The following is a 25241-nucleotide window of genomic DNA, read 5'->3' as shown; positions in this document are numbered from 1 at the left end:
GGTACCTCTACTTACAAAAGTCTCTATTAACAAAAGATTCAGGTTCCGAAAATCCTCCCCGGAAAACGTTTGTCTCTAATTACGAAAGGAATTCAGGATACAAAAGGAAAAATGGCCGCTGGATTCCACTGAACGTAAACATCCGTATTGTACTGTATCTTGGTTTGAAAGAGGCACGACGCCTCTACCGTTGGCCACTACTGGAACACTCTGGGTAAGAGATGTCAATCTTTAGCCATGACGTACATCCTGTCTCTTGGTTTGTGTGGCGCAGTAGAGCAACTCCACCTACTGGCTACCACGTCGCATCTTCCTGGCATGACATCCAACAAATGGATGCTTGAACGGTACGTCGGGCACAAAGCCACACAATGCACATGAAACAGAGTTTCTAAATTTATTTTGGTGTAAACTCCCTTTGCACACATTGATTAACAATATCTTTTTGATTGGAGCAAGAACAGATTCAGAACCTATTAGGCAGAATTTGAAGCTCCAGAATCAACAAGAAGAGTAATGAGTGTATTAGTTATTGAACAGTCAACTGTGGGAAAGTTGATTTCGGCGGCAGTTTTCAAAAGAGTGTGAATGTCTGGTAGTTGGGTTGCAATTTGTTTTTCTAAAGTAACAATCTTTGTCACACTCAGGAAGCAGTGAATCAGTGCCTTCATTGCATAAAGGAGCAAGTGGTGGATGCAGGTATGTTTGTGTATCACCGGGCAAATGTGTTGCTCCAGGGGCTGTCAGGAATCTGTCAGAAGTGACACCGTGTGAGCTGAGCCCCCCACTCTCCCTCCGGTTAGCAATCTGGAAGACCCTGTGGAGTATGCTGTGACAACACAACAGTCATGTGATCGTCCAAAGACGAAACATGGTGGCGCTTTCCGCGTGGATCGAAAAACGACAAGAAAAAAAATCTTTCTTCTTATGAGCTTATTTCAACAGGGGATGGTTGTTTCGTTTTTTTCTTCTCCTTCATCAGCTTGACTTCTGGAGTACCACGTCGGCCCTGCAGTGAAAGACATGCCAACAAATCTACTGGCAATGGAGAAACCCAGGTCCCATTAAGCTTCCAATGAAAAGGAAAAAAACATTCCTCCATTTCAACTGAATATCTGTTTCGTCTGTTGTGACAACCAACAGCACAACAGGTCTCGGGTATTGTAAATATTCTCCTCCAGTTCAATGTCTCCCACAATGTCAAGCAGCTCTGTTTGACCGGCAATATGGCGCCATTAAAATGGTGATGTCAAGTGTACGAGCTCTATTGGTTAGGAGCAAAGTCTTTTTTTTTTTTTTTTTTTTAAATTTTGAGAGGTTGAAAGTGGAGGTTGAACCTAAAGTTGAGGAAATTGTTCCACTTGAAAAGGCTGAGGGCATCGACAAGTTGGTTCAGGAGCACCACGAGGATCTTTCGGAAAAGAAGCTAAAGGCTGGAGGCGATGCAACACACGACAATGCAACAGTTTGCAGTAGTAAGGAGGAGGCATCCACTATTCCGTCAGACAGAATAAAAAAAGTGTTGATGAAATTCCATGACATTTCTGAATTTATTCAAAAGAATCATCTAGAAAATGTGTTAACTAGTCGGGCGATTCCTCACATTGACGTCATTTGCCTTGCACATTTCCGCAAGATTATTAAAAGCCGTCAAAGTCAAACATCCTTGGATTGGTACTTCGGGAAACATTAAAAGTTAATGTGAATGTTCGTTCTGAATTTACTCAACTATTTTCAGCACCCAATCTGTGAAAGGGTTGCAGTGCTTGGCAATCAGCGTTGCCACCTCATAGCTCACCCATGAAGCATTTTCATTTGACTCACGGGCTCTTGTGAAAACATGCTGCTCTGCCATTATATCAGCTTCCAGTTGTTTAAATTTTTTGCCGTGTTCGTCTCCAGTAATCATGTCGCAGTTAGCATGTTTTGTATAGTAGTGCTGTTTGACATTGAATTCGTTGAAAACAGCCAGTCTCATGGTAAATTAGGCAGACAGTTGTTTTGTATTTCAGCAAAGAAAAAAAAAAATACTCCAATTTCCATTAGTTCTGGAATTGGCAGCACACTTTGTAAACTTTTCCTTTTTTAGTTAACGACTCCATGTTTGAAATAGGGTGTGCTGAAATGATGATAAAAAGTCAGATGTCAAGTGCAACAATGACGTGGCCTCAATGCTACTGCCAACTTCTGGTGAAAGTTTTTTTTTTTTGTTTGTTTTTTTTTTTAAAACACAATACAGCAGTCAACGATGCAAGCAGGCCGAATGAATCTTATCTTTTAACGGAGACTGTGAGCCAGTGAAAATTTGAACATGGACCCATATTGGCCTCCAGGCCAGCCTTTGGACATAACCGCTACAACCATATTGAATCTCCCTTTCATAGTCAAAAATTAGAAACTTTTAATCAACTAAGCAACTGCTAGAATATAAATGGACTTTTGAACAATTTTATTCAAGTTTCAGAACTCATCACAGTACAGAATCTGCTTTGATCAAAGTGGTAAATGATATAAGGTTGACAACTGACTCAGGAAATGTGTCACTTTTGGTCTTGTTGTACAGTGAAGAAAATTAGTATTTGAACACCCTGCTATATTACAAGTTCTCCAACTTAGAAATCATAGATGGGTCTGAAATTTTCATCATAGGTGCATGTCCATGAGAGAAATAATCTAATCAGAAACATCCAGAAATCACAATGTAAGATTTTTTAACGATTTATTTGTGAGATACAGCCGCAAATAAGTATTTATATAAGTTTTGTCTATCAGCTAGAATTCGGACCCTCAAAGACCTGTGAGTCCGCGTTTAAGAGTCTACCTCAACTCCATGAATTATCCTGAATCAGATGCACCTTGTGTGAGGTCGTTAGCTGCATAAAGACACCTGTCCACCCCATACAATCAGGAAGACTCAAACTTGTAACATGGCCAAGACCAAAGAGCTCTCCAAAGACACCAGAGACAAAATTGTAAAACTCCACACGGCTGAAAAGGGCTACAGAGAAATTGCCAAGCATCTTGGTGAAAAAAAGTCTACTGTTGGAACAATCATTACAAAATGGAAGAAGCTAAATATGACAGTCAATCTTAATCGGTGTGGAGTCCCGTGCAAGATATAAACTCGTGGGGTCTCAATGATCCTTAGAAACGTGAGGAATCAGCCCAGGACTACACGACAAGACTGAGAAGAACTGGGACCACCGTTTCCAAGCTGCCTGTTGGTAATACACTGAGACATCATGGTTTGAAATCATGCATGGCACGAAAGGTTCCCCTGCTTAAACCAGCACATGTTAAGGCCCGTCTTAAGTTTGCCAATGACCATTTGGATGATACAGAGAAGTCATGGGAGAATGTTTTGTGGTCAGATCTATAATTCCACTAAGCGTGTTTGGAGTGAATGAATGATGAGTTCCATCCCAAGAACACCATCCCTACTGTGAAGCTTGGGGTGGTAACATGCTTTGGGGGTGTTTTTTTGCACATGGGACGGGACGACTGCACTGTATTAAGGAGCGGATGACCACGGCCATATATTGAGATTTTGGGGAACAACCTCTTTCCCTCAGTCAGAGCATTGAAGATGGGTCGTGACTGGGTCTTTCAATATGACAATGACCCAAAGCACACAGAAAACCAAGGAGTAGCTCAGTAAGAAGCATATCAAGGTCTTGCCATGGCCTAGCCAGTCTCCAGACCTAAACCCAATAGAAAATCTTTGCAGGGAGCTGAAAGTCCGTGTTTCTCAGTAACAGCCCAGAAACCGGTCTGATCAAGAGAAAATCTGTGTGGAGGAGTAAGCCAAAATCCCTCCTGCAGTGTGCGCAAACCTGGTGTAACCTCTGTAATTGCAAACAAACGCTACTGTACCACATATTAACATTGATTTTCAGGTGTTCAAATACTCTAGCAGCTGTATCACACAAATTGTTAAATTGTTTGATACAGTAGATCATAATATCCTGTTGAACAGGTTGGAAACATGAGTAAGACTGAATGGAATGGTCTTTAAATGGTTCAGGTCATACCTGGAGGAGAGGAACTACTTTGTAACCATTGGAAGTCCTCAATCTCAACAAATGGCATCGGGTCCCTCAAATGTCAGTTCTTGGACGCTCTCGTTCAGCTTGTAAATGGTACCCAGCGCTAAATTTTGAAGCTGAATCTGGGTGCTCTAAGGCAAGTTCTTCTGTCTCTGGGGTTGAGGTCACTGAGATGTTAAAAAGCTCCTTGGTGGCATGGCCTTGGGGGTGGATGAGATTCGCCCGGAGTTCCTAAAGGCTCCAGATGTTGTGGGGCTGTCCTGGTAGAGACGCCTCTGCAACATCGCGTGGACATCGGGACAGTGCCTCTGGATTAGCAGACTGGTGTGGTGGTCCTTCTTTTCAAGAAGGGTGAGCGGAGGGTGTGTTCCAAATATAGAGGGATCACACTCCTCAGCCTCCCTGGTAAGGTCGACTCAGGGGTACTGGAGAGAAGGGCCCATTGGGAAGTCGAGTCTTGGATTCAGAAGGAGCAATGTGGTTTTTGTCATTGCCGTGGAACAGTGGACCAGCTCGACACCCTCGGTAGGATCCTCGAGGGTGCATGGGTGTTCGCCCAACCAGTCTGCATGTGTTTTGTGGACTTGGAGAAGGCATTCAACCGTGTCCCTCGGGAGTCCTGTGGGGCGTTCTTCGGGAGTATGGGGTATCAACTCCCCTGATACAAGCTGTTCGGTCCCTGTACGACCGCTGTCAGAGTTCGGTCCGCATTGCTGTACCATTAAGCATTAAGTCGGACCCGTTTCCGGTGAGACTTGGACTCCGCCAAGGCTGCCCTTCGTCACCGATTTTTTTCATAACTTTTATGAACAGAATATCTTGGCGCAGTCGAGGCATAGATAGTGTCTGGTTTGGTGGCCTCAGCATCGCATCTCTGCTCTTTGTAGATGATGTGGTGGCGTGGCCTCTCCAAGGTCGGTCATCCGGGAGGGGCTCAGTGTCGAGCCGCTACTCCTCCGCATTAAGAGGAGCCAGATGAGGTGGCTGATGCATCTGATTCTGATGCCTCCCGGACGCCTTACTGGTGAGGTGTTAAGGCATGTGCCACTGCAGACCCACAGGACGTTTCAGAACACGCTGGGGAAAATATGTCGCTCGGCTGGCTTGAGAACTCCTCGGGATCCCTCTGGAAGAGCTTGAAGAAGTGGGTGGGGAAAGGGAGGTCTGGGTATCCTTGCTGGGGCTACTTCACCCGCGACCCGACCCGGAAAACGGTAGATAATGGATGGATTGATTGATGTTAGTAAATACCTGGACTCACCAGCTTTAAAAACCAAAGACTAGGTCCGAAACGTTGGTGTTCTGATAAATTCCGACTTGACTTTCTACAGTCAAATCAAATAAATCACAAAAACTGCCTATTACCATCTAAATAACATATCTAAAGTGAAGGCTTGCATTTGTGTCAAGCAGACCAGGAAAAGGTAATCGATTATAATGGTCTTCTAACTGGACTCCCGAAAAACCAAACTGATTAAACAGCCGCAGCTCATTCAGAATGCTGCAGATTGGGTTCTGACCAGAACAAAGAGGTCAAAACATATAACCCCAAGTCTTTACATTGGCTTCCATTCAGCTTTAGAGAGCTCAGTTTCTGGTCAAAAAAAAAAAAAAAAAAAATTACTAAATGGTTTAGGTCCTGATTACATGAAAAATATACTTATGGAATACAAACCCAGTCGATCTCTGAGTTCGACAGATTCCCGTCAAACAGTGGAGCGTAAATTCCAAAGCAAATATGGTGAACCAGCATTTAGATATTATGCTGCACACATATGCTAACAGAGGTGATGTCAGCCCCAAAGTCTGATTTTAAATCCATTTTTTCCCCCTCTTTTCGAGTATTTCCACTTTTTGATTATACTGATTGCATGATATGCTGCTTTTCATTGTACATTTAATTTGCATTTTCAAACGCATCAATGCGGTTTACAATGAGAGCGTCTTTATGCGCCGCCCACCATGGGTGCTTTCGTTAGCAACATGGTGTGGGGAACGTAGAACAAAGACGAGCTAGACACATTGTTTACTCGCGATAAAAATGGCGAGACTTTAAAAAAAAATGCTATTTTAAGACGCAATGACTGTTGCAGTATGTTAATAATAGAAGAAAAAAAATGGTAAAACTGGGCAACATTTTCTCTTTCAAGTGAGAAACATCGTGCCTGAAAAATGTGTGACAAAGCCAAAGTAGAAAGTGCAGGATGAAACAGTGTGTAATGTTAAAATTCCATCTTGGCGCACTTTCATCAAGGATGACACGACAAACAATACAGTGCACAGCGCTAATTTTGTATTTTAAATACAGTGATACATCTACTTAAAAAATTAATCCATTCCAGAAGTTGTTTCGTAACTAGTATCTTTCATAAGTAGAAACGTATTTTACATGTGAATAATGTAATCCATTCCAACCCCCCTCCAACGCCAAACTAAGCATTCACTGTACATAATATACTGAATTATAAACCATGTTAATTTACCTTTGCCTTTGAGCAACAATGTGAAGAGAAGGGTTAGTGTCAAGTCATTCTGGGGGATGGAGGAGGAGGCATTCACACAACTGTATGATGAGGCATCATTTGCCAAAATAGGCCAGTCTCGTCACAATTGATAAATTGCTGTGGAATGTAGCCTTCTTCCAATGCAGATTGTTCGAATTTCAAAACAAATTCTTTTGCTGCCTTCTGGTCTACACTTGATGCTTCGCCATGCCGAACAACAGAGTGAATTTCTTGAATTTTTCAAACCACCCAAGCGATGCCATAAACTCTGGGTGTGGCTCCGGTTCTGAAGTTCCCTCGCCGCCATCGTTCCCCAGGAGGTCATTAAATATCTTCTTCTTTTCCTTTCGGCTTGTCCCGAGGGGTCGCCACGGCGTGTCATCTTCCTCTCTAACCCCAACTGCCCTCATGTCTTCCCTCACCACATCCATAAACCTTCTCTTTGGTCTTCCTCTCGCTCTTTTGCCTGGCAGCTCCATCCTCAGCACCCTACCACCAATATACTCACTCTCTCGCCTCTGAACATGTCCAAACCATCGAAGTTTGCTCTCTCGAACCTTGTTTAGCAAAACATCCAACTTTGGCTGTCCCTCTAATGAGCTCATTTCTAATCTTATCCAACCTGCTCACTCCGAGCGAGAACCTCAACATCTTCATTTCTGCCACCTGTTGTTTCTTCAGTGCCACCGTCTCTAATCCGTACATGATGGCCGGCCTCACCACTGTTTTGTAAACTTTGCCCTTCATCCTAGCAGAGACTCTTCTGTCACATAACACACCAGACACCTTTCGCCAGCTGTTCCAACCTGCTTGGACCCATTTCTTCACTTCCTTACCAAACTCATCATTGCTCTGGATTGTTGACCCTAAATATTTGAAGTCGTCCACCCTCGCTATCTCTTCTCCCTGTAGCCTCACTCTTCCCCCTCCACTTTTCTCATTCACGCACATATATTCTGTTTTACTTCGGCTAATCTTCATTCCTCTCCTTTCCAGTGCATGTCTCCATCTTTCTAATTGTTCCTCTGCATGCTCCCTGCTTTCACTGCATATCACAATATCATCTGCGAACATCATGGTCCAAGGGGATTCCAGTCTAACCTCATCTGTAAGCCGATCCATTACCGCTGCAAACAGGAAGGGGCTCAGAGCTGATCCCTGATACAGTCCCACCTCCACCTTAAATTCCTCTGTCACACCTAAGGCACACCTCACCATTGTTCTGCTGCCATCATACATGTCCTGTACTATTTTAACATACTTCTCTGCCACACCAGACTTACGCATGCAGTACCACAGTTCCTCTCTTGGTACTCTGTCATAGGCTTTCTCTAGATCCACAAAGACACAATGTAGCTCCTTCTCACCTTCTCTGTACTTTTCCACTAGCATCCTCAAGGCAAATAATGCATCTGTGGTACTCTTTCTAGGCATGAAACCATACTGTTGCTCGCAGATACTTACTTCTGTCCTGAGTCTAGCCTCCACTACTCTTTCCCATAACTTCATTGTGTGGCTCATCAACTTTATTCCTCTATAGTTCCCACAGCTCTGAAAATCCCCTTTTTTCCTAAAAATGGGAACTAGAACACTTTTCCTCCATTCTTCAGGCATCTTTTCGCCGGCTTGTATTCTGTTGAATAAGTTGGTCAAAAACTCCACAGCCATCTCTCCAAATTGCTTCCATACCTCCACCGGTATGTCATCAGGACCAACTGCCTTTCCAGAAGGTCATTAAATATGCCGGTTGCCTATTCTTTGGCGATGTTAGTCAATAGCATGCCTGTTTCATATTTCTCGACGATTTCTTGCTATGTTTTGATGGACAAAAAAAACTCCTGACTTCTTCTCACTAGCACTGGCCATCAATTTCTTGGGGCCCCATGGTAAAAAAAGATGAATACATTCACAAAGAAGTTGTACAGTAAGAGTGTGCGCAAGTGTTTGAAAATGGATTGGGTGATGAAGATAACAGCAAGTTCATCACAGAAGTGCCAATGGAAGGATGTGATGCCAGGAAGATGCTATGGGAATAGCCAATAGGAGAGCAACTCTATTGCAAACCAAGATACAGGTGGTGCATCATGGCGAAAGATTGACATCCCTCCTAGCCAATGTGATGCCAGAAAGATGCAATGGCAATAACCAAGAGAGCTGCCACATGCAAACGAAAATACAGTACAGGATGTTTACGTTCGGTGGAATCCAGTGCCATTTTTCCCCCCTTTCGTATCCTGAAATTCCTTAATTCCTAGAGTTTTAGTGTTTTCGAGGAGGGTTTTTGTAACCTGAATTTTTCATTAGTAGAGATGTTCCTAAGTAGAGGTATGACTGTATAAGGAACAACATAACGTTAACCTTAAAACTGTTTGGGAGCATAATTCAGATGTCAGCATGCATTACAAAAGCTATTGTGGGAGCAATAATTCAGTTTTATACCACAGAAAACAGATGTTGTTGTGATTTAAAAAAAAAAAAAAAGAAATTAAGTTGGAAAAGTCTCAAATTTATAGTTCATAGTTGGTTTGGTTTGTTGGTGATGCAATATTTAGTTTAGTTAAAAACATGAACTTGTTGACATTTTCATTATAAGTTTGCAAATAAAAAAAAATGTTAGTGTTCTGATGTGAATGTAAATGTTCTGATGTGAATGTAAATGTTGATCTGATCTGTGCGTTACCACAATTGTTTCTCTGAGCTCTTCAAGCAGTTCCTTTGACCTTATTATTCTAATCTCTGACATGCACTGACCTACAAGTTCTTATATAGACAAGTCCTACAAGTATAATCAAATTTAGCTGGACTCTAATAAATGATGATCATAAGAAATTGACACCACCTGATTTAAATATATGAGGGTCACAGCAAAGATTATGAATAGTTAGGGCTGGCTGTGTGAGATTTCAATTTTTTTTTTCAATAAATCTGCAAAAATTAAAATTCATTGTCAATACAGGAAGCTGTGTGAACATTAATGAGGAGAAAATTACCAAATTATTTTAGCAAGTGGCTGCAATATAAAAAAAAATAAGGTGGTCTGAATACTTTCCGTACCCACTGCACTGCATCTTAATATCTTGGAAGACTGTTCACTTCTTCAGTTTTACAGATAATGTGTGTAAATTTGTATCGCCATCTCACTATTGATCTCCTGCTTCACTTCTTTGATAGTTCTAGGTTTTTACCATGTGAACTTGATACATGATAACCACCAACCCGCCTTCCCTTTTTCACATCACTCACCAGACAGGAAACAACCAGGTGACTGATGACAACGGCAGCAACTGCCCACCAATGCTGCTTTTCACAGGCATCAAAGAATACTACACCCCAGAACATGTGGAGAAGGATAATGGCCATCGTCATGAATGCTAAGAAAGAGAAAAGAGAAAAGCGTTAAAATACAAAAAACATGCACGATACATTTCACTTATTAATCACATCATTTACCACCATGTGTAGTATACTTTGAACTTTGCCTCAGTCAAACAAAAATCAGAAGAATGGGGAAATTTTGTCATTTCAATTGATTTGCATTTTTGTGCCATTTGTAATATGAAGAGTAGGTGTGTAATTTATGTCTTTTTTTGGGGGGTGATCTTAATAAAATCTAAAATTTCAGATATTAACACTTTTACCAGCTGTCTATTCCCTGCAAGGATCCAGCACTTCTATCCACCGGGGCCCGGATGCCATGCAGAGCCCACATAATCACAACAACAGGTTTCTCATATGCTAACATGCGAGGAGGCAGTCAGTGTGAATGTTGCCTACGTAGGTTTTACTGACAGTCGAGTTGAAGTTCACCGAGAAATTAAACTTGTATAAAAGATTTACACCTACTGAATAGTCAATGTCCTTTGTTTTTGTCTTGAAAGTTGCTAGCTCAAAGCGAAGACAAATGAAAAACAACACTAACGAGTGAATAAAAGGGAGCATTGAACTCGCAGCACATACTTGTATATTAAAATAATGAACACTGGTACACAATTTCTGTATAAACATAAAAGGAGGAAATATAGCACACAATGGCACATTTTTCAAACCGTGAAAAATGAGTTGTATTAACAATATTCAATCGTGTATTGGAGTTTCTTTGCTATTTCAAATGTCTCTCTCATTGTGTGCAACACACTGCCCCTGAGAGCTTAAGGCTTGGACGGCAGCAACAGTGATCCAAATTAGACACTACAATTCTCACAACGTGTAATAGACAAACATGGGCACTCGTCCATTAGAGGGGATTGCCCATTATATTGAAGAACATTTTTGTAGCCCTATGAACCGATATTAATGCACGGTACAAAATATTGGTTTATTCAAGACCAGAATGGTACAACGTTATTGTAATTATACCAAAGTTTCAAGAGGTTTAAAATGTATCCAAAATTACAACACTAGTATGCTTTGTGCTTTTCCATTAAAAATCTCAGGAACTTTAAGTTTCTGGTAGAGAGGAACTCAAAAATTCAAGCAAAAGGATCCTGTGGCCCATGTGATTTGTGTTTCATTAATTAGTTTGGTGTTGTTCGAGCAAATGAAGTTGGTATTGCTCATTATTGACAATTAGTGGATCTAAAAAAAAAAATTCTGGTATTATAAGCTTATAGTATTGGATTTTACAGTCCCCTTCAAAAATATTGGCATGGAAAGGTCAATTCTTTTGTTTTTGGTGTATGCTGAAGACATTTGGCTTTCAGATCAAAACATTAACAGACAAAAGTTCAGAATTACAACTTTTATATCATGGGATTTCCATCTCGATATGTTAAGCAAGTCAGGACAGTCCACCTTTTTATATGAACCCACACACTTTTTAAGTGAAAAACAATGTTTTGACCATCTTGAATTAATTTAAAGTGGGTAATATTTGGTGGCATAACCCTAACTTGTAATAACTCTTCTTCTTGTTTTCCTTTCGGTTTGTCCTGGCTTCGGCTTTTTCCATCTTAGCCTATCTTCTGCATCTTCCTCTCTAACCCCAACTGCCCTCATGTCTTTCCTCACCACATCAATAAACCTTCTTTTTGGTCTTCCTCTCGCTCTTTTGCCTGTCTGTAACCCTTCTGTCACATAACACACCAGACCCACCTCCACCTTAAATTCTTCTGTCACACCTATGGCACACCTCACCACTGTTTTGCTGCCCTCATACATGTCCTGTACTGTATATATTTCTCAACCACACCAGACTTACGCATGTAGTACCACAGTGCCTGTCTTGGTACGCTGTCATAGGCTTTCTCTGGATCCACAAAGACACAATGTAGCTCCTTCTGACCTTCTCTGTACTTTTCCACTAGCATCCTCAAAGTAAATAATGCATCTGTGGTAATCTTTCTAGGCATGAAACCATACTGTGGCTTGCAGATACTTACTTCTGTCCTGAGTCTAGCCTCCACTACTCTTTCCCGTAACTTCATTGTGTGGCTCATCAACTTTATTCCTCTATAATTCCCACAGCTCTGAACATCGCCTTTGTTCTTAAAAATGGGAACTAGAACACTTTTACTCCATTCTTCAGGCATCTTTTCGCCTGCTAGTATTCTGTTGAATAAGTTGGTCAACAACTCCACAGCCATCTCTCCAAATCGCTTCCATACCTCCACTGGTATGTCATCAGGACCAACTGCCTTTCCATTTTTCGTTCTTTGTAGTGCCTTTCTGACTTCCCCTTTACTAATCATTGCCACTTCCTGGTCCTTCACACTTGCCTCTTCAACTTCCTTCTCTCTCATTTTCTTCATTCATCAACTTCTCAAAGTATTCTTTCCATCTATTTAGTACACTACTGGCACCAGTCAACACATTTCCGTCTCTATCCTTAAATCACCCTTACCTGCTGCACATCCTTCCCATCTCTATCCCTCTGTCTGGCCAACCTGTAGAGATCCTTTTCTCCTTCTTTCGTGTCCAACCTGGTGTACATGTCTTCACATGCCTCTTGTTTAGCCTTTGCCACCTCTATCTTTGCCCTACGTCGCATCACGATGTACTCTTTTCGCCTCTCCTCAGTCCTCTCAGCGTCCCACTTCGTCTTTGCTAATCTCTTTCCTTGTATGACTCCCTGTATTTTGGGGTTCCACCACCAAGTCTCCTTCTCCCCTTTCCTACCAGAAGACACACCAAGTACTCTCCTGCCTGTGTCTCTGATTACCTTTGCTCTCGTAGTCCAGTGTTCCCGGAGCTTCTGCTGTCCATCGAGAGCCTGTCTCACCTCTTTCCGAAAGGCCGCACAACATTCTTCCTTTCTCAACTTCCACCACATGGTTCTCTGCTCTACCTTTGTCTTCTTAATCTTCCTACCTACCACCAGAGTCGTCCTATACACCACCACCCTATGCTGTCGAGTTACACTCTCCCCTACCACTACTTTACAGTCAGTAATCTCCTTCAGATTACATCGTCTGCACAAAATATAATCCACCTGTGTGCTTCTACCTCCGCTCTTGCAGGTCACGATATGTTCCTCCCTCTTCTGGACATAAGTGTTCACTACAGCTATCTCCATCCTTTTTGCAAAGTCCACCACCATCAGTCCCTCAAAGTTCCTTTCCTGGATGGCGTACCTACCCATCACTTCTTCATCGCCCCTGTTACCTTTACCAATATGTCCATTACAATCTGCACCAATCACAACTCTCTCGCTGTCTGGGATGCTCAGAACTACTTCATCTAGTTCCTTCCAGAATTTCTCTTTCAACTCGAGGTCACATCCTACCTGTGGGACATAGCCACTAACCACATTATACATAACACCCTCAATTTCAAATTTTAGTCTCATCACTCGATCTGATACTCTTTTCACCTCCAAGACATTCTTAGCCAGCTCTTCCTTTAAAATAACCCCTACTCCATTTCTCTTCCCATCTACTCCGTGGTAGAATAATATAAATCCTGCTCCTAAACTTCTAGCCTTACTACCTTTCCACCTGCTCTCTTGGATACACAGTACATCAACCTTTCTCCTAATCATCATGTCAACCAACTCCTGGGCTTTTCCTGTCATAGTCCCAACATTCAAAGTCCCTACACTCAGTCGTAGGATCTGTGCAGTCCTTTTTTTCTTCTGACGACGGATCCGGTTTCCTCCTCTTCTTTGTCTTCGACCCACAGTAGCTGAATTTCCACCGACGCCCTGCAGGTTAGCAGTGCCGGGGGCGGGCGTTGTTAACCCGGGCCACGACCGATCCGGTACGGGATTCTTTAGATGAACGCTCATATTTGTTTGGCACAGGTTTTACGCCAGATGCCCTTCCTGATGCAACCCTCTGCATTTATCCGGGCTTGGGACCGGCCTACAGATTGCACTGGTTTGTGCCCCCATATGGCTGCATTGTTAATTTGTAATAACTCTAAAGCCCATAATCCAGATTGTTGCATTTTTCATTTGAAATGCTTTTCCGTACTTTTATTACAGCCTCTTTCAATTCTTGTATGTTTCTGGGGGGGGGGGGGGGGGTTCTCCCTTCATGATGAATGAATGAATGAACCAGAACTTAGTGGATACATCAAAGCAACGTAAAAAAAAAAAAAAAAAGATAATTCAGAAGAAAAATTCAGTTTCCTTTTCAATAGGTAAATTGCACTATTGGGCTAAGGTCTGGTGATTGACTTAGCCAGTCTAAGACATTCCATTTTATCCCCCAATGAAGTTCTTTTTTGTGTTGGCAGTGGGTTTTGGGTCACTGCTGTATGATGAAGCTTTTCCCAATCAGATTGAATTAATTTGCTGTAAATTCATCCATCTATCTTCCACTGCTTATCCAAGGTCAGGTCGTGGGGACAGTAGCTTCAGCAGGGACATCAAAACTTCCTTTTCCCCAGCCACTTCATTCAGCTGTTCCGGATGGGATCCCAAGGCGTTCCCAGGCAATCCAAGAGACAGTCTCTTCAGCATGATGTGGGTCATCTCTGGAGTCTCTTTCTGGTGAGATGTGGGTGAAAAATCTCAGGAGGGAGGAGTCTGGAAGACATCTGTATCAGATGTCTCAGCCACCTCATCTGGCTCACCTCTATGCGGAAGAGCAGCGACTCCAGTCTGGGCCCTTCCCAGAAGACAGAGCTTTTCAAATTCTCTCTAATGAGATCACGGGAACCCTGCGGAGGAAACTCATTTTGGCCGTCTGATTGTGGGACCATAGGAGAGGCTAGGAATGCAAGATCAACCAGTAAATTGAGAACTTCACCTTTCACCTTTAGCTCCTTCTTTATCGCAACCATCACAAGTTACATCAATAAAAACTAGTGAGCCCATTCAAGGCACAGCCATGGAAGCTCAAGCCATGACATTACCGCAACCATAGTTTACGATCATAAGCAGTTCCTTTATTTCTCCATAGTTGAGTCTTTCCATCACTTTGATAGAGGTTATCTAGGTCTCATAAATCCATAAAACATATCTGGCTCATTTCTGTACTTCTTTGCAAAATCCAATCTGGCTTTATGATTGTTTTTGCTGACCAGTGCTTTGCATATTGTGGTATGGCCTGTATATTTCTTCTCTAAAAGTCTTCAGATAGAGAATTGTGATAACTTCATCCCTGTGATGTGGATTTTGGCTGTGATATTACTGACTTGTCTTTGGGTGTTTTCTTCACAGCTCTCACTGTTTCTGTCATCACCTTCTGCTGATACCCTCGGCCAACTTGCTCCATGTCTGTTTTGCAGAACAGTAGTAGTTTCTTTTTCAGGACATCACAAATTGTGTTGAAACCCAAAGCCAAAAACAAACACTATCACCTTTCCCAGCATGAACTGGTCAGTCACACAACAATCTCAATTGAATCTCTTGGCCACTCTAAAACCTTAATTTTGTTTATTTTTTTTAGCCATTCAGAGCTGGACTGGCTGGTGTGTTTCAGATCACTGTTCTGCTGCATGATCATTTGAGCTTGAAAGCATGAACTGATGGCCGGACATTCTCCTTCAGGATTTTCTCGTACACAAGAGAATTCATTGTTCCAGTCACACCAAGTTGTCCTGGTCCTGAGGCAGAAAATCAGCAGAGTTGGTTGTCCATCCCTGGGATGATTTGCCACTGTTAGCGGTTTTCTCCCTTTGTGGATAATGGATATGACAGTGGTTCAGTGGAGCCCCGAAGCCTTGGAAATGGCTTTGTAACCTTTTCAGACTGATGGACATCAATCACGTTTGTTCTCATTTCTTCTTGAATTTCTTTGGATCATGGCATGATGGATTGGTTCTTGAGATCTTGTAGCCTACTTCACATTCTCTGAGAGACTAAGTGAATTCCTCACTCAACAAGTACAGTGGTAATCAGGTTTGGGTGTGCCAAATTTGTGGTTAGTCACAGTGACTTTGTGATCTAACAAAGGGTGGGTGATTACTTTTCCATAGAGTGTCAGAAAGGTTTGGATTTTTTGTGTGCATTAATAAATGGAATTGTCAATTGAAAACTGCATTTTGTTTTTTTCTGTGGGTTGACTCAGTGATATTAAAATTGGTTTGATGATTCGAAACCTGTGTGTAATGGGCAAAAAAAAAAAAAAAAAGAAATTAGAAGTGGGGGACAAATACTTTTTCATGGCACTGCATAAGGTGTTGACCCTTTTTAGCCAGTGATGTGGTGTTAGCAGTCCTGGACAGGTTTCAGAGATGTTTACATCCAGGAATTTGGTGTTGCCCACCTGCTCTACTGCTGCACAGTTGATGGTTAGGGGGGATTCTGAGTGTGCCCTTTTTTCTGATCTTCTAAGTCTTCACCCTTCAGGAGGAGATTATGGTTTTTGCACCACATCACTAGGTGGCTCACCTCACTCCTGTAGCTTGTCTCATCATTGTTGACGAGGCCCACCAGTCATGTCCTCCAGAAACTTGAAGAGATTGGAGGTGGATGTTAGTCCACTGTTGTGGGTCCATCAGAGTGAAGAGGAAGGAGTTCAGGACACATCCTTGGGGGGGCTCCTATGTTCAGCATGATGATGATGTAGGTATTGCTGCAAACACAATCTGTGTGGGGTCTCCCCGTCAGGAGGTACTACAGCCAGTTGCACAGGGAGGTGTTGAGTCCCAGTTGGTCTAGTTTGAGAATGAGCTGCTGCGGGATGATGGTTTTGAATGCTGATCTGAAATCAATGAACAGCATTCTGAAAGGTGCTCTGTTCTGAGTTGTTTAACACATCTAGATGTGCAAACCCAATTCCAATGACATTGGGACGTTGTGTTAAATAAAAACGGAATATAATGACTTGAAAATCATGTTCAACCTGTATTTAATTCAATACAGTACAAATTCAAGATATTTAATGTTCAAATAAATAAACGATTGTTTTCGCAAATAATTAACTGACTAATAATTTTATGGCTGCAACACGTTCCAAAAAAAGCTGTGAAAGGTGGAAAAAAAAACGGAAAACTGAGGAATGCTCATCAAACACCTGTTTGTAACATCCCGCTTGTAAATAGGCTAGTTGGGAACAGGTGGTTGCAAAAGCCATTGATCAACAACATCCAGAAATGCCCCCGGCTTGTCTGGGCCCAAGCTTTTCCCCTTAGCTCACTGTTGCTAAGGGGGAAAAAGTGTTCTGTGGTCTGATGAGTCAACATTTCAAATTGTTTTTCAGAAATTGCAGCTGTCGTGTCCTCTGGCCAAAGAGGAAAAGAACCAGCCAGACTGCAAATTCCAAAAGCCAGCACCTGTGATGTACTGGGCTGTGTTAGTGGCAATTGCATGAATAACTTTCACATCTGTGACGGCACCATTAATGGTGTAAGGTACATACAGGTTTTGGAGGAACATACTGCCATTCAACCGTCTTTTTCATGGACGCCCATGCTTATTTCAGCAAGACAATGCCAAACTACATTCTACACCTGTTACAACAGGATGGCTTCATAGCCTGGAATTCCGAACATTTTTTTCCTCATTTATCGTTCTTTTATCAATCTAAAATATTTTTCGCTAAAAACGACATGTGCTTCTATCATTCAAATGTGCAAATGGTGTTAAAAGTCTTCAGGAAAAAAAAAAAAACCTCCGCAACTTGTCTTTACAGCTGTGTCACCGTGCCCCATATTAATATATATATGCCCAGCCAAAAGGTCCTACCTCACTATGAGGTGGCGCAGACATTACATTACAGTACATTTTTCAAACATTGAGTGACTGAAGCTTCTATCTGCATTAGAAGTCCTTATACCGAAAAATTCACGTTATTTATTGAATGACTCCCGTAGATAGTATTCATGTGCTATCACAGAACCTAGCCAATCAACACGGTGGCCATTTTGTGGGCGCAAACACTTGTAGGTCAGTGACCAAACAAAAGCCTAGGATATCGCACCTTAGTATAAAGTACAAAAGAAAATGGTAATAGTGGAAAATTAAACATTTTAATAGTTTAAAAGTATGATTTAAAAAAATATACAAATCTTACATTGACAGTTCATAATACCATAGGCAATAGATTTTCACCTAGATCCAATATGTAGGGAGTGTTTTCATCACATCGTCATGATTCACTAATTTATCAACTTGTCAATGATGATTATATTGAGGGTTAGCAGGTTTAAAAGGGGATTCATGAGTGGTAGAATAATAAGGGAATAATTTAATTAATTATAATTGTGAGTTAATACACATGCTGAAGTCGCATAATAAAATGCATCAAGTATTTGTTACAATATATAAATACTGTCATGACTAAGGAGATTGCAAAATAGGGCAAGTCCATCATATAAGACAAGCCACTATTATATAGCCTACATCTTGAAAAATCGGAAACCAGCTGTCAGTGTGTTCAAGAGAGCAGTAAAAAATAAATCTATTTCTTCAATGATTTAATTATATAAAGTATTTAAACTATACATGATCGTGATTCTATTATGCAGTTTATTTTCAGGAAAAGCTAAAAGAAACGCTTTAAAAAAAAAAAAAAAAAAACTTATCTACAGGCATGTCAGTTGGACTTTAAAAGTACGTGGCTTCCAAACATGATTTCATTTTCCATTCATTGTAATTGGAAAACACGCTTCGGTTTTCAAACGTTTCACTTTTCAACCAGCCTTTTGGAACAGATTGTGGTCGAGAACCGAGGCACCACTGCATTTCAGCTATAGGATCGTGTGTTTCCACTTAACTAATAAGTGCCAAAGTTTACCAATGTAGTAGGCACATCATAACGACTGTGAAATTTATGGTTAATAAAAATATAAACTATAATTGTATAAAAGTGTATAAAAGTATTGTTGATAAGAAGCTCATTGGCTTTGTGTGTAATCAGCAGGGACATGGGCATGCTTTTACAAAGCCATTTACCTTTGAGTTTGCTTATCCTCGGCAGTAAAGCACGCTCGTAAGTGGATTCTTATCTGTTGTGTTGTAAGGTAAGAGTACTCTTCAGTTACGAAGGCTTTATGCAAGCAAGCCATGGGCTTCAAACTTGCCTACAATCCAGACTAATAGACCAACATGGTGTAAAAGCTAATACACATGTAGATGTCACCAATAATTATACTTTATAGTGAAGTGGAGTATGAATTGATTAGAGGGTGATCATGCTCATGGCGCAAGATAACGCTTGAGAGTAGGATTTTGATTTGATTTTCATTGTTGCTTTGTTTAGCCTGTTGTTTTTATGCTGAATTCGAATCTGAAATCCGTTATGAAGGGACAATAAATATATATATATATATATATATATATATATATATAAAATTTTTACCAATATAAAAATATGGTAATATTTGAAAACTGTCAAATATTTCATGGTCAATATTTTCTAAATGGCACAAAATATTTAAAACTTTCTTTCCATTTGGGAATTAAGTACTTGAAGAATCATGTTCTCTGAGGTTTCTGTTGAGATGGTATTAAGCTTAAAGTTCTACAGAAAATCAGATGAAAATATTTCGTTCTACTTAAAACCCTACAATTTTCTTTCGAAGTGATGAACCAAGTCTGTCCTATGGTGGTAACTATTACACATTGTGGTTTATGTTTGTGAAAGATTACGTGAATAGAGGGAATGTGCCTACGTCATAAAATCAAGTCATTTTCATTGACGCCACCATACTGTCGATCAAACAAAGCATTGTTGAATGTTAATTCCGTTAAGACTAAACGAAAGTATGTCTGATAGCATGACACCCAGAGTTTTGTCCGATACCTTTAAACATTGAGAAGGTGATAATAAACAAAGGTACATGGAAAAATTAGAGACACTTCACATAGAGGATCCATTTTTAACCCTCTTTGGACCAAATAAAATTTTGAAGAGAGAAAAATCTGATACTTTCAGAAAATGATACTCTCGACTTGAAATTTTCGATTATATTAATATTTTGTTGCAAATTTGCAACCCCTGCTCGGAAAGGGTTAATGCCGAAGTCGATGTTTTCTCCAATTGACTGTTATTTCGTTTACGTGTCTTGGACAGCTGAATATACATATTAATCTGGTGAATAAATAGTTGGGATTTACACAGAAGAGTTTGAAAGTGTATAAAAGTTAGGACGCATACAAATACTTCGTTGCAGCATGGGTCATAGATGTCGTGTCCTGTAGAATTGAACGAAATAAGTCTCATCTTGTGATGGCAAAGGTAAGTTGCAACTTGCAATACTAGATCTTGTAATCTATATTTACTGTACCATAGTGTAATTTAGTTTGCATAAATTAGGGCATTAAATCTATCTATGATTTTGGACTAAATTATTGCCGATATAGAAGGAATCATGATTTTTTTAAGACCGACGACAAATCTAACTGGAGTGTTTGAATCTCAGACTTTATTCTGCCTGTAATGAAGCAAAAAGTATTCATAGACTGTTGTTGCTGTTTTTGAAATATTATAATCATCCATATAAAAATTGAGGACAGGGAGTCACGTTTACCTCCGTAAACCTCTCTGTGACAGTTTATTATTATTTTAAAATATGCACTATTCTCAAATGAGTCATCTTGGCATTATAAATACTTCTTTATAATTTGAAATTGAGAAGAATAATTCCTACCTGAAATGAAATGATCACTACATTGGCATGTATTGCGTTGGGCATCATCCATCCCGTTGAGTTGCTGAAATATATTGTTCTTTTAAGCTGGCATTCTATAGAATGGTATCTTTGAAAAACGGTCTTGTGACAACCAACAGCACAACAGGTCTCACAACAAAAATGTGTAATTGTGAAAATCTGTTATGGTCCAGTGACTCCCAGACAACTGAGCAGCTTTGTTTGACTAGCAAAATGGCGTTGTAAACAAAAGAGGACGTCGCGCGCACAATCTCTATACTTTAGTATTTTCAAAAATGCCTCTTTTCTGTCTATGGTAGCATGTACAACAGCAGCAACACTGCTTGTTGGGTTGACCCTTAAAATGTAAATATACTAACCTGCCACTTATATTTTCAGCCAACTGGGAACGGATGCAGTCGTGCCATGGCAAATTCATTTTTACCGGAGTCAGCTCTCCAACGGAAGAGGTTGGAAAATGTCAAATTCTCCGTCTTATCCTTCGGTTTCTATGACATTGTTGTGATGTGTTTGGCTGACTTCGTATGACTTCGCAACGCACCTTCTCCCATGTTAGACAGGTTAATGGGTTAACCGCATGGAGAACATTTGGCTGTATGGATGTCGAAAGCTGCCAGCAGCCTTCGGCACAACTCATTTTCTAACCATGTGTCGTTAAATCGGCACTTTCTCGGCATATCCGTAACTGGAAACTTTGTTTGTTTCACCGAGCTCAGGTGTGCACTACCTCCACACTTGGATGAACTGAATAAAATGACGTCACTTGGAGAAATTTCGAGATACTGGAAATGGGCAAGAGTTATCGGTCTTCGCTTGACAGGTTTATTGTTTTGATTAAAAAACACATGATAAACAATATTTTGAGCTGCAACAACAAAAATCAGATGACATTTCCTGACCCAAGCCAAATATTTTTTATTTACCGGACTTTCCAAGATCTAGAAAATGCAACATTTCGTCCAATGATAATCCTGAAATTCCCTGACCCGTACGAACCCTCTTGAAAAAAAGTCTGGTTTCACACTTCATAATAAAGGTTTCAATCTAGAATCTTTGTTTTAATGGGTCAATTTCCATGTAGCATGGGAATGTTGTTTCTATGTTCTAAGGTAACGATTATATGTGGGATTGTCACATTAATGCAATTTACGAATACAATGTACAAGCAATGTTTCAGTTCTTTAGAACAGTTCTGCTGAACTTCAGAACAAAGTTATATAGAACAATTTCTTTGGAACAGTTCTGTAGAACTTGGGTCATAATTTCTATAGAATGCTTTTATAAAATTTCTATAGAACTTGGGTGATAAAGTTCTACAGCATTTCTATAGAATGTTTGAATAGAATTTCTACAGAATGTGGGTCCTAGAGTTCTATAGAATTTCTATAGAATGTTTCTATGGAAATTCTTTAGAAATATTCTGGAGAAAATTTTTAGCAGGGTGGTTTTCATTCCATTTCATTACACTTAAGTTATTTTATGTAACCCTTTGGTTAATTAAAAAAAAAGTCAGTTTCTCTCACTGATATTTTTTGTTCTCCGATTAATAATTGATCAAGTCTTTCCTAACATTTCACACTGCAAAGAAATCATACATAGTAAAGAATATATGATTATTGATTATGTCAGACCGATACCTGGATTATCAATATTGGATCATAAATTAAAACATTGGATTGACGCATCCCTAATAAAAAAAATCAGTCTACACTGATTTCTTTTGTCTGTAGGATGAGTGCTCTACAGGTTCCTCTTCTTCAGTCAGTGTTCAACAGTGCTGGTGTACTTTGATTATTTAAGGTCCAACTGACACCAAAAGCATGTTTTTTAGTATGTTTTAAATTTATTAAAAAAAAAAAAAAAAAAAGGCAGCCAGAATGGACCCAATCGTTTTTTTCCACCACACAACATTATTTTGACGTATATGGCTTTTTGTAACTCCCGCCATGAAAATCCTTTCGAGGGATTTGTTTTGGAGAAGAAGCAGGAAGTGATGTTATTAGCAGACGCCGACTCAGGCGGGTTCATGTGTTTATACCAGGGAAGGTAGGTCTTTATTCATTCGTGCTAGCCAAAATTCCGGTTCGTTGTATTGCTGGATATTGCTCGGTGGCTCGTCCCGGCGCCGGACCGCTTTACGGCATTGTCGTACCGCGCAGCTGAGTCCGCTACATATTGTCATACATACTGTCGGGGAGTCTGCTGCTAGTTAGAAGTGATCCGCATATCATCTAAATATGGCTCCAAACAATATGTTAATATTGCCCCGGTCACGTCACTCGATTGTGAGGTGTTTTATTCTTTGAAAATAGCTTCCATGTCAGAAGAGGCATCGGAAAATCCGAATAACTCTGTTGTTCCTCCCCCATAACAGGTCCCACTACGTGTTTTCAATGGCGAATATCCCAGTGTGACGTCTGCTGATGACTTTGCAGGCAATATGGTTGTCGAGTGAGACTTCCGCAACTTTGCGCATGGATGACACGCTCTCCGCTCATATTTATTTTTATATAGACATTCAAGTGAATAATGTTATGTATTTTTCATTACAGTATCTATAGGCATGTCAGTTGGACTTTAAAAGTACGTGGCTTCCAAACATTGCTGTCTCTTAAACTTCTGGGAGTTTTTAAAGGGGCTAATAATTTTGTGCGGTTATTTTCATTTTTTTGTGAAATAAGTACGTTCTTGTGTGCAGAGAAAAATAATGAATGCATCCGAAATGAAAGTAGGATATTTGGAACAGCCGTGAGAAAAATGCATTGTCACAAACAGCACTTAGAAAATACTGAAAAAAAAAATGAAATTTTAGTGGGGAGTGAGGTGTCTAATAATTGTGTCTTCAAGTGTAAGTGAGTTGAAAACATTGTATTTGCAGGTGAACAATTTCCACAAGTATTACAACTGTCGTTATAGAACATGATCATTGCAATCCAGTAGAGAATGAAATGGTACCTGAAGATAAAAAGTAGTGCTGCGAGTCCCCATGGATCCCTATAGTGCCCGGACCAACAGAGTCAGCCAGAATGTTCACCACGGAGAATGCGCCACTCATGAATCCAAAGCCAAGGCCAGACACTGAGACGGACACAAGTAAAGGAACATCTGTATGACAGGGAGTGCACTGCTGGCATAGGGAATTTTTACTTTTTAGGACCTGTATTAGTCCCACAATGAGGAATATTAGTATTTTTTTAAATATATAAAATATGTTAATAACATCAACTACAATCACAATGATTTCTGAAACATAACTACTCACGAGTTTCGTTTTAAGAACAAAATGTTATGAAACATCTTTTCCTTTTGGCTTGTCCCGTTAGGAGTCGGCACAGCGCGTCATCTTTATCTACGTAAGCCCAACTACTGCTTCTTCCTCTCTAACACCAACTGCAATTATTGTCTTCCCTCACATCCATTAACCTTTTCTTTGGTCTCCTCTCGCTTTTTTGCCTGGCAGCTCCATCCTCAGCACCTTTCTACCAATATACTCACTTTCTCGCCTGTGGACATGACAAGTCCAAACCATCTAAGTCAGCTCTCAAACCTTGTCTCCAAACATCTAACTTTGGCTGTCCATCTAATGAACTCATTGTACATCCTATCCAACCTGCTCACTCCTGAAGAGAACCTCAACATCTGAATTTCTGCCACCTCCAGCTTGGCTTTCTGTTGTTTCTTCAGTGCTTCTTTTTCTTCTTCTTTTCCTTTCGGCGTGTCCCGTTGGGAGTCACCACAGCGTGTCATCTTTTTCCATCTTAGCCCATCTTCTTCTATAACCCCAACTGCCCTCATGTCTTCCCTCACCACATCCAGAAACCTTCTCTTTGGTCTTCCTCTCGCTCTTTTGCCTGGCAGCTCCATCCTCAGCACCCTTCTACCAATATACTCACTTTCTCGCCTCTGAACATGTCCAAACCATCGAAGTCTGCTCTCTCGAATATTGTCTCCAAAACATCCAACTTTGGCCGTCACTCTAATGAGCTGATGTCTCTTCAGTGCAACCGTCTCTAATCCATACATCATGGCGGGCCTCACCAATGTTTTATAAACTTTGCCGTTCATCCAGGGAGAGACTTTTTTGTCACATAACACAACAGACACCTTCCGCCAGCTGTTACAACCTGTTTGGTTCAGCTTCATTTCCTTACCACACTCACCATTGCTCTGGATTGTTGACCCCAAATATTTGAAGTCATCAACCCTATCTCTTTCCCTGGAGCCTCACACTTCCCCCTCTACCTCTCTCATTCACACACATATATTCTGTTTTACATGGGCTAATCTTCATTCCTCTCCTTTCCAGTGGATATCTATATCTTTCTAATTTTTCCTCATCCTGCTCCTTGCTTTCACTGCAGATTACAATGTCATCTGTGAACATTCTGGTCCAAGTGGATTCCACTCTAACCTCTTCTCTCAGCCTATCCATTACCACAGGTAACAGGAAGGGGCGAAAGCTGATCCCTGATGCAGTCCCACCTCCACCTTACATTCTTCTATCATACCTATAGCACACCTCACCACTGTTCTGATGCCTTCATACACATATTCTAACATATTTCTCCGCCACACCAAACTTATGCATGCATTACCACAGTTCCTAACTTGGTATTCTGTGATAGCCTTTTTGTAGATCCAGAAAGATACAATGTAGCTCCTTCTGAGCTTCTCCGTACTTTTCCCATGAGCC

The 25241-nt window shown here is 40.7% G+C and overlaps 1 protein-coding gene across 3 annotated transcripts in view; it reads right to left on the bottom strand.

Annotated features, from left to right (window-relative positions):
• aph1b (APH1B gamma secretase subunit) overlaps nt 1–25241 on the bottom strand; it is a 109272-nt gene that overhangs the window by 57132 nt on the left and 26899 nt on the right. For all 3 annotated transcript variants that reach the window (XR_009794049.1, XR_009794048.1, XM_061813401.1), the window contains exons 4-5: nt 23504–23626; nt 9794–9921 (exon numbers count right to left, since the gene is read on the bottom strand). Coding sequence is in view for 1 of the 3 variants with exons in the window: in XM_061813401.1 (XP_061669385.1) it covers nt 9794–9921; nt 23504–23626 (251 nt within the window). In the remaining 2 variants the exon portion in view is untranslated. The remainder of the gene's footprint in view (nt 1–9793; nt 9922–23503; nt 23627–25241) is intronic.

This window comes from Syngnathoides biaculeatus, chromosome 3 (genome assembly GCF_019802595.1).
Source record: "Syngnathoides biaculeatus isolate LvHL_M chromosome 3, ASM1980259v1, whole genome shotgun sequence".
In the NCBI taxonomy this organism is placed as follows: Eukaryota; Metazoa; Chordata; class Actinopteri; order Syngnathiformes; family Syngnathidae; genus Syngnathoides; species Syngnathoides biaculeatus.
This window is presented reverse-complemented; position numbering and strand designations above follow the sequence as displayed.